This window comes from Palaemon carinicauda, chromosome 29 (genome assembly GCF_036898095.1).
Source record: "Palaemon carinicauda isolate YSFRI2023 chromosome 29, ASM3689809v2, whole genome shotgun sequence".
NCBI classification, from domain to species: domain Eukaryota; kingdom Metazoa; phylum Arthropoda; class Malacostraca; order Decapoda; family Palaemonidae; genus Palaemon; species Palaemon carinicauda.
Window position 1 is genome coordinate 90,196,896 of NC_090753.1, and position 10,000 is coordinate 90,206,895.

Consider the following 10,000-nt stretch of genomic DNA (forward strand, 5'->3'; position numbering starts at 1 on the left):
TTAAGACATCGTAATACAACAGGGGACACGCATGTCTGATCGTGCCACATAGCTATCTCCACCCCGAACAGAGTTAATGCTTCGGTGTGTAAGGACTGATAATAGCTGGGAGCCGTTCCACAGCTAATCTCACTCGTGGCTACTACTGATACTCGAGACGTAAACAAACGGACGCCATTGCTCTAATGACGTCACGCGCGTCTTTATCCTTTGTTTAGTAGCTGCCCTACTTAGACGGATTTTCCCTTGTGTTAACTTTATCGCTTTGCATCTTCGCTATGTCGTTACCTTCAGCCTCGCCTTCTTCTGGAAAGTTGAGTACAAGGTTCCAGTATTGTTTAATTAAGCTCTGGCCGTAAAGTAAATATTATTTCGCGAAATAATTGATGTTTTGTGGCAGAGCTGTGCCTCTACCGGACCCGCCATTTTATGGCGTCGTTGTTGTTTTGCATGTCTTATTTAGTTAGCCACAACAACGCTTCCGGCATTATATACTAATCGAATACATTAGTTTATTTAGTCTTCATAGCTAGGAACTTTTATATCGTGTTTAGACGCTTTTTATCGGTCATCGATTGACCTCATACCAGTCGGCTACTATAGCCCCCAGGCCAGGAGCCTACATACAAGTGTTCATGCATGATTTATTAGTGATCCTAGACTAAGTTATGAAGATAGTGGCATTATTATTTTACAATACTTTTGACTAGTGATGCAAATGTTTTCGCCTTCAGGGACCATATAGGGGATAGGCTAGTCAGTGATTCTTTCTAGCCTAACCTAACCTTAGGACCCCTATATGCTTCCTTCATCCCCTGCCTTGGCACTCCCTCTATTTAGCCTTGATCCCTTTTCTGAGTAAAGGGATTAATTGTCTAATAGAGTATTTATATCGCCTCTCAGTCCTCCCTAAAGGAATGAACCCCCTTTAGGATTGCGTCTGAGAGTGAGGTTAGGCTAGCCTACCTCTATGGCCAGGATAGTCTATGACTTTCCTGCGATAGCGATACGTCTTCTTCCTTGCCTAGTTCAGGACTTTTAGCCCTGCTCTAGGTCGGGTTAGGAAGGTTTCTCTGTTCCATGCTGAAACTGTACTCTTGCACCGTTTTAGCCGATCAGCCTAATCTTAGGTTAGGGAGTGTCCTCCCTTCCCTTAGTGGCCGCTCTGGTACAGAAACCCTTCCTGGGAAGACCTCTCTCTTCTCCCTCCCCACCTATCTCTTGTATAGCCTAGCCTATGCTTAGGTTAGTTTATACTCATCTGTCCCCTGTCCTACAAATCCTCCTTAGGGTGGATGAGTAGGGCTACCCGAGCTTCCCTGTGCTGTCCGCTCTGGTACATATACCTTCATAGTGTCCTATGAGGTTAGTTACTAGTGTAGCTCTGCATAGGGGAGTCTCCCCCCCCCCCCCTCTTGGGTGTTCCCTAGTCCTCCCTTGGGCTACCTGCTCCCGGTCCCTAGTGACCCCTGCTTATGGATGCTAGAGCCTGTCTCTATCATGGGTACACCCCCTCAGGGAGGGGGAGGGATGTCTGGAACCCTGATGGTACTTCCTGCATCCTTTCCCCCCTCCCCCTGTCTCTCTATCTATCCGGGTGCCGGTCTCTTGCCGCCTCTACTGTCGGCAATACCTGCCTCCCTCTTGGTGACTTCCCTACCCTTGCCGCCAGCCCCCCGTGTACCGAGGGACTGCCGGCTGCCGCCGGCTACTACCGGCGGCTCTCCTACTCCTATCTAATCGTCCGCTTGCCGGTCGATCTCCGGAGCGCCGGCATATACTGCCGGCAACCCGATACTACCTGTACCATCCTTACCCCAGTCACCAACCTGGCATCCTCCGGCTGCCGGAGCCGCCGCTCCCTGCCGGCGTGCCGCCGTTGTGCCGGCGGCCGCCATCCTGGTATCTAACTGACTTTGAAAATTGTCTGTTCTAGTACCAGAATCTATGCTGGAGCGAGCTCCGGCATGCCGGCGGCTTGCCGGATGCCCCGGAGGCGTCAAGAATACTTGCACCCCCTCTCTGTAGCTATCATAAGACTAAGATAGCCCTACTTTGCAAATAGATAAGCTGCTTTGCTTTTAAGATCAGTACCTAGTACTGCTCTATTAGTGATCATGCTGTCTCTTTGCATTCTTCTAATTCCAGCATGCTATGTGCATCTTAGCGCGGCTGGTTGCCAGAAGCAGTTACCCTTAATGAGGCCTTCTGGCTCTTAACTGGGAACCGAATGAATTCGATCCCAACCTTGTCTTGGCTTTCCATGGAGTTCCAATATAATGGGAATCCTAGGAGACTATATCCAATGATTTCGGTCATCTGGATTATCCCAGGACCAAGCCTATGGTAACCAGCCGGGCGAGATGCATGGAGCGTGTTCTCCTTTACTGTTTCATTCTCTATGCATCACACCTTCTTTAAGTTAAAATTAATGATTAATATTAACTTAGTTTAAGAGCCATTCCTATGACTCCCCCATACTCATTTTCTCTTTCTTCCACAGGAGGAGCAGATGAAGTGTGACTTCGCCTACTGTGCTGTGAAACGCTCGCAGTTTTACGGACATACGGCGTGCAGGACTCACGCCCCTTGCGCAGACAAGAAAGGGGATTTGAAGTTCTGGAATCCACTGGAATGTACGGTCTGCCAGGCCTACCTAGTTGAGGCCTTCCATAACCCTCCCTCAGCGGAGGTTAGAGACATTGCTCGTGAAAAGCTGCGCAAGTGGGTGCGTGGTTTTCAGAGAAATGCTACTGGACCGTACCTGGCCACCGAAGAACTGAGGTCCCTGTTGTTCCCTAAGGCCTCCCCTGACTCAGTGGTTCCAAAAGAAGCAATCCCCACTGTCCAAATTACGGTGGAACCTGATGTGGTCATGGCTCAGTCCATGCACGAGTGTCGTTTAGATTCCGAGGATGATGAACAGATCTCAGACGTCTCGGAAGACACGGAGAAGACGCTTATGGCTCAAGGAGCCGAAGAGGACGAAGACAAGGTGGAATACACCGAGTCGGAGCTTGGAGCTACTCCCTCGTCCATCCCTCCGCCTACTCCTACACCGACGGAAATGTCCATTCCGTCTACCTCCTCGACCCCGGATCCTTCCTCTTCTACCCAAGAACTGATCCGACTGATTAGAGCTGTCATGGACGACAGACTGAAGGAGAACCAGGAGTCCATCAGGTCTATGATTGGATCCAGAGACCCGAAGAAGATCTCGGTCAAGGATCTCCCAGCTTGCTCTCATGCCAACCCGTGGAGGTATGCAGAGCATATGGTTATTGCGACCGGCAGGATCTTTGTTAGTGACAAAATCGGCACGGTCCCGTTGGAAGATGTGGAGTTCTTCCCAAGCTTCGAGGCCTACCCGGACTGTTACGTCCGGCTTCGTTCCGAACCTGCCTCGAAGGAGGAGACCGAACCTAAAGAAGAGATAGTGTTCGATCTCGCAAAGGCCCAGGCTATGCTAGCCTCCGCATTTAAGAGCAGGGGCTTTACCTGCTCTAAGCTTCCTGCCTTGAGCAAGAAGCATCCTACATATGTCGCACCTGACACTGCGATTCTTCCTTTTTTGGAAAAGGCCTTGGCTGCATGCCTTAAAGCGGCGGAAGAAGGAAAACCCTGCCCTGCACTGGAGGAGTGCAGACCCTTCTCCATCGTGACACCCCCTGACACTAGACAATGGAAAGATGTTCAACATACTTTCGTCGTGGGTAGGCTCGATCCTGACGTCGCCGGACGTCAGTTTAATGAAGACCTCCCTAAGCTCAATGATCACCTCCTTCGCCGGGAACAAGACACGAAGGAGAGGCTTGCGGCATCTCTTTCTCATCAAGTCCAACTTGAAGTTATGGCCTGTGACACAGGAGTACCTGATCACTACATGGTACTAGCCAAATCCCACTTGCTCACAGTAATGAAGGACTTGTACCATTTCATAAAGGCTCGTAGAGCCTGTCGTGAATTCGTGTTTGTCGGTGCCACCGTGAAACACGAACCCCGGAGGCTGATTTCCTCCAACATCTGGGGAAAGCACCTGTTTCCTTCTGACCTTGTCAAGGAAATAACTGACAGAGCCGCCACGGAGAATAGGAACCTTCTCCACAAGTGGGGCATGTCCAGAAAAAGGAAAACCTCTCAGGACGATGGACCTCAGCCTAAGAGGAAACCTCAGAAGCCAAAACCCCAGCAACGTCAACAACGACGTCAGTTTCCGGGACCCGCTACCTCCCAAGTGGTTGCCCAACCACAACAGACCTTTCAACTGGTCCCCCAACCGGTGTTGTCACAGTCACCGGTCTTCACCCCTGCCTTTGAGCAGCCATCCACTACCTTTCATGCCAGAGGTAGAGGCTCGTCCAGGGGTGCAAGCAGAGACGCCTCTCGTCGTCCCTCCAGAGGTAGAGGAGGAAAGGGAGCTAGCGGCCGAGGCAACAAGTCCTCGGGACACCAGAAGCAATGAAGTGCTTCCGGTGGGAGGAAGACTCCGCCAATTCCAGGATCGTTGGACCTTCGATCCTTGGGCACACAGCATCATCAAGAACGGTCTAGGCTGGAGTTGGGTGCAACCACCCCCAATCTTCCAGCGGTTCTTTCAACAATCGACCCCCATTCTGGAAGAATATGTTCTAGACCTCTTGAACAAGAAGGTGATAAGGAAGGTAAAGTCCACCAGGTTCCAAGGGAGACTGTTTTGCGTTCCCAAGAAGGACTCAGACAAGCTCAGAGTCATTCTGGACTTATCCCCCCTCAACAAGTTCATAGAGAACAACAAATTCAAGATGCTGACGCTTCAACAAATAAGGACCCTTCTGCCTCAAGGTTCCTACACGGTCTCTATAGACCTGGCGGATGCCTATTGGCACATTCCAATGAACCATCACGCTTCCTCCTACCTAGGATTTCGACTCCAAAGAAAAAGCTACGCCTTCCGGGCCATGCCATTCGGCCTCAATGTGGCCCCTCGGATCTTCACAAAGCTGGCGGATGCCATAGTACAACAGCTCCGCCTAAGAAACGTCCAGGTGATGGCCTACCTCGACGACTGGCTAGTCTGGGCTCCATCGCCCGAAGAGTGTACAAAGTCTTGCGACGAAGTTACCCAGTACCTAGAACACCTGGGATTCAAGATCAACGAGAAGAAATCTCGCCTCTCTCCAGCTCAGAAGTTTCAGTGGCTGGGAATCCACTGGAATCTTCAGTCACACCGCCTTTCCATCCCCCAGAAGAAAAGGAAGGAAATAGCAGGGTCTGTCAAGCGACTACTGAAATCCAAACGCATTTCAAGACGACAGCAGGAACGAGTTCTAGGCTCTCTACAATTCGCCTCAGTGACAAACCCAGTGCTTCGTGCACAGCTAAAGGATGCCGCGGGAGTCTGGAGACGATCGGCATCCATCGCTCAAAGAGACCTCAAGAGACGGCTTCCAAACAGACTTCGACGCCTCCTAAAGCCGTGGTCGGAAGCAATGGCCCTGAAAAGGTCCATTCCTCTCCAACACCCTCCTCCATCACTCAACATCCACACGGATGCCTCACTGGAGGGCTGGGGAGGTCACTCCCACCTGAAACAAGCTCAAGGGACCTGGTCTCCACTATTCAAGACGTTCCACATAAACATCTTGGAGGCCATGGCGGTCCTTCTTACTCTGAAGAAGCTATCCCCGCCGCCCTCGATCCACATCCGTCTAACCCTAGACAACTCGGTGGTAGTTCGTTGTCTCAATCGCCAAGGCTCAAGATCGCCCCAGATAAATCAGGTGCTCCTCCCAATCTTCCGTCTGGCGGAGAAGAAGAAGTGGCACCTGTCTGCAGTTCACCTACAAGGATTCCGCAACGTGACAGCGGATGCTCTATCTCGGACAAACCCGATAGAGTCGGAATGGTCTCTAGACGCAAGATCATTCTCCTTCATCTCTCATCAAGTCCCAGAACTTCAGATAGATCTCTTTGCAACGAGCGACAACAATCAACTTCCTCTGTACGTAGCCCCGTACGAGGACCCCAAAGCAGAAGCGGTGGACGCCATGTCACTGGACTGGAACAGATGGTCGAAGATATACCTGTTCCCTCCCACCAACCTTCTGTTGAAAGTCCTCTCCAAACTGAGAACCTTCAAAGGGACAGCGGCCCTAGTGGCTCCCAAGTGGCCCCGGAGCAACTGGTACCCCCTGGTCCTGGAGCTGCAGCCCAAGCTGATCCCTCTCCCGGGCCCAGTTCTCTCTCAACAAGTACAGAAGTCGACTGTCTTCGCTTCATCATCGAAAATCAAGGACCTTCATCTCATGATTTTCTCTCCCTTGCCGCAAAGAAGAGGTTTGGGATCTCGAAGAAAAGTCTAGACTTCCTAGAGGAATACAAGACCGAATCCATGAGACGGCAATATGAATCATCCTGGAGGAAATGGGTCTCCTTTGTTAAAGCAAAAAATCCTAAAGAAATCACCATTGATTTCTGTATGTCCTTCTTCATTCACCTTCATGGACAAGGATTAGCAGCCAATACGATTTCAACCTGCAAATCGGCTTTGACTAGACCAATTCTATATGCTTTCCAAATTGATCTGTCCAACGACATCTTTAACAAACTGCCGAAAGCATGTGCTCGCCTACGCCCAGCACCCCCTCCGAAACCGATCTCCTGGTCACTAGACAAGGTGCTCCATTTCGCCTCCAACTTGGACAATGATTCATGCCCCCTCAAGGATCTGACTCAGAAAGTTATATTTTTATTTGCTCTCGCCTCGGGAGCTCGAGTCAGCGAAATAGTGGCATTATCAAGAGAAGAGGGACACATCCTGTTTGCTGATTCAGGAGAAGTGACCCTCTCCCCTGATCCGACGTTTCTCGCCAAAAATGAATTACCCACCAAAAGATGGGGCCCTTGGAGAATATGCCCCCTGAAGGAGGATGTCTCTCTATGTCCAGTAGAGAGTCTCAAGGTCTATCTTCGCAGAACTTCGAACTTTGGTGGAGGCCAACTCTTCAAAGGAGAAACATCGGGCAGCGACCTGTCACTGAAACAATTAAGAGCGAAAATCACCTACTTCATTCGCAGAGCGGATCCGAACAGTACACCCGCTGGTCATGATCCTAGAAAAGTGGCATCTTCTCTGAACTTCTTTCAGAGCATGGACTTTGAGAGCCTTAAAAACTTTACGGGCTGGAAGTCCTCGCGAGTTTTCTTTAAACATTATGCGAAACAAGTGCACGAAATCAAACATTTTGTGGTAGCCGCAGGTAGTGTTATGAAACCTGCACCTAACTCTGCGTAGAACAGTGAGTTACTTGGGACTCTAACTCTTCGGGTGCCTATGTTGACCCTCGAGTGATTCATAGTGATGTCTAAAAACACTTAGTGCTTTTATAACTGTTCTTATCCCAGGTGAAATGTCATAGTGTCACACAAGTGCCGCATGCCTTGAGCATGATGTGTTGTTTAAAGACTTGCGTTCCTCGAGAACGAGTACCTACTAATCCTGAAATTCCTTTTCAGATTCAAGAGCAAGCCTTTATTTCTATGTACATTATTATTACTGTAAATGAACTTTACTTTTGCTGTAAATTATTTAATTTCTGCATTGTGAAATAAAATTTCTATTTTATTACTTATGCGTCTCTTTCAGCTCCTACTTACTATGAAATACATACTGTCATAGTTTTATTTATTCCTCCTTTCCTATGGTCATGAAGAATTTAAGATGTCTAATCCTAAATTATATTCACCTTGTCTCAGTAAGGTTCCTACACGAATACTTACTTCTGATAATCAGGAGATGAACTCTACACACAGTGCCCAACCACCACTGGCCTACTTCAGAATGTTCCTATACGAATATCAAACATTCTGCTTCATCTCTAAGTTCTTAAAAGTTCTTCTGTCAAGATGAATAGCCCTTCAATACCACTTTGACGTCGGCATAGCCCATGGGAACTTCCTACCAATGGGGGGCAGGATACTTCGTTCCTATGGTTCTTACCTAAGATTACTTTGCTGTTTTGTCAATGCCTAGGCACTTAACTCTGGGGGAAAATCTACCACGATACATTGATTCTCTGGTACTCTTTCATCAGGACGCCATGGCTTGAGCCCAAAAAACGGATTTTGAGCGAAGCGAAAAATCTATTTTTGGGTGAGATAGCCATGGCGTCCTGATGGACCCTCCCTACTACTTCGTTCAGTTTGTTCCCACCCTACACAATTGTATCATGGTGATGGGCAGCAACTGGCGCCAGGATAAAGACGCGCGTGACGTCATTAGAGCAATGGCGTCCGTTTGTTTACGTCTCGAGTATCAGTAGTAGCCACGAGTGAGATTAGCTGTGGAACGGCTCCCAGCTATTCTCAGTCCTTACACACCGAAGCATTAACTCTGTTCGGGGTGGAGATAGCTATGTGGCACGATCAGACATGCGTGTCCCCTGTTGTATTACGATGTCTTAAAGGGAAACCTTTGAGATACTCGCTCCAGAAGTTAGAATTCTGTGATAACCTGTGGTTAAATTCTCTGGGAATATCTTAGTAGTCTTATACCCAAGGAAGCTACCAAACAGGAACCTTCCATCAGGACGCCATGGCTATCTCACCCAAAAATAGATTTTTCGCTTCGCTCAAAATCCGTTTTTTTTTTTTATAGAATCTACAAAAGGCAATAGAACTCATTTGTTGTAGCACAACATTTCACACCTAAATGTAAACAGCATCTTTAAAAAAAAAAAACTTAACGAGACCAAGAAAAGCCATAAATACACGTAAACGAACCTTTCGTAATGTAAGCTAGGGGTGGATATAAAGTAATATGAAGATGGTTTGTAGTTGCTCTCTGAGGATTGGCTGCTCGCACAAACACCATTGTTTCCTGAAATACTTGTTCATATATGGTAAATTGTTTCGACCCAATTGCAGATATGCTATCTAAGGAAAAAGAGTTGTTTTTGGACTCGTGAATTGGTATAAGTAAGGTTATTCAGTCTGGACAAAATTTCCAAACTATACCAAAGTTCAGTATTTTAGGCAATAACTTTTCTGTTAGAATGTTATTAGGAATAACAACAAGCAGGTCTATACAACGTAATTATAATTTGGAATCATTGCTGAAAATATTATGATACTGATGAATTGATAGTGAATTACTTTCAAACAAAATGTCTCATTCCCCGGCTTTAGAATCACACTTTCGATACTCACAGACACACACGCGCGCGCGCGCCCACACACACACACACATATACACACACACATATATATATATATATATATATATATATATATATATATATATATATATATATATATATATATATATATATATATATATAAAGAGAGAGAGAGAGAGAGAGAGAGAGAGAGAGAGAACTCCTAGCATATGTTTACGTAAGATTTTTCACCCAGGACATGATAAATGCCTAACTAATCATCGATCCTTTTTGTCAACAAGTTGTTTGCGAGAATGGTATAGGGAATAACACAGCAAATATAAATTAGAATCCTCATAATCATGAAACTGGGATCGGATCGTGTTATATTATATGGCATTTAAGTTTATACATAATGTTTTGTGCTTCCCCTGCCATCACACACCTTACAGCTATTAAGTCGTACTTCCCCCGCCCGTCCTCCCGCCCCTTCCTGACGTCCTCCCCGAGCCCGTCGCCCCCTCCCGCCCGTTATCCTCTCTCCTAATTACCAACCGTTTCTACACCTGAAGTTCTGGAATCTATAGATATTGGGGGTGACAGAGAGGGACTGGAGACGACAGGACTATTGCATTTGACTGTACCATTTATCCAGTATGCTGTGCTGGTCAAGTTAGTACTTATCCACTCTGCTGAGCTGGTCAAGGTACCACTTATTCACTTTGCTGTGCTGGGCAGGTTAGTACTTAACCACTCTGCTGAGCTGGTCAAGGTACCACTTATTCACTCTGCTGAGCTGGTCAAGGTACCACTTATTCACTTTGCTGTGCTGGGCAGGTTAGTACTTAACCACTCTGCTGAGCTGG

The 10,000-nt window shown here is 47.6% G+C and overlaps 1 protein-coding gene across 1 annotated transcript in view; it reads left to right on the forward strand.

The window, feature by feature from the left end:
• The window catches only part of LOC137622713 (uncharacterized), a 14,035-nt gene that overhangs the window by 3,709 nt on the left and 326 nt on the right, over nt 1–10,000 (forward strand). The window contains exon 2 of the mRNA XM_068353306.1: nt 9,790–10,000. This exon is cut by the window's right edge and continues 326 nt beyond it. Coding sequence (XP_068209407.1) covers nt 9,790–10,000 — 211 coding nt within the window. The remainder of the gene's footprint in view (nt 1–9,789) is intronic.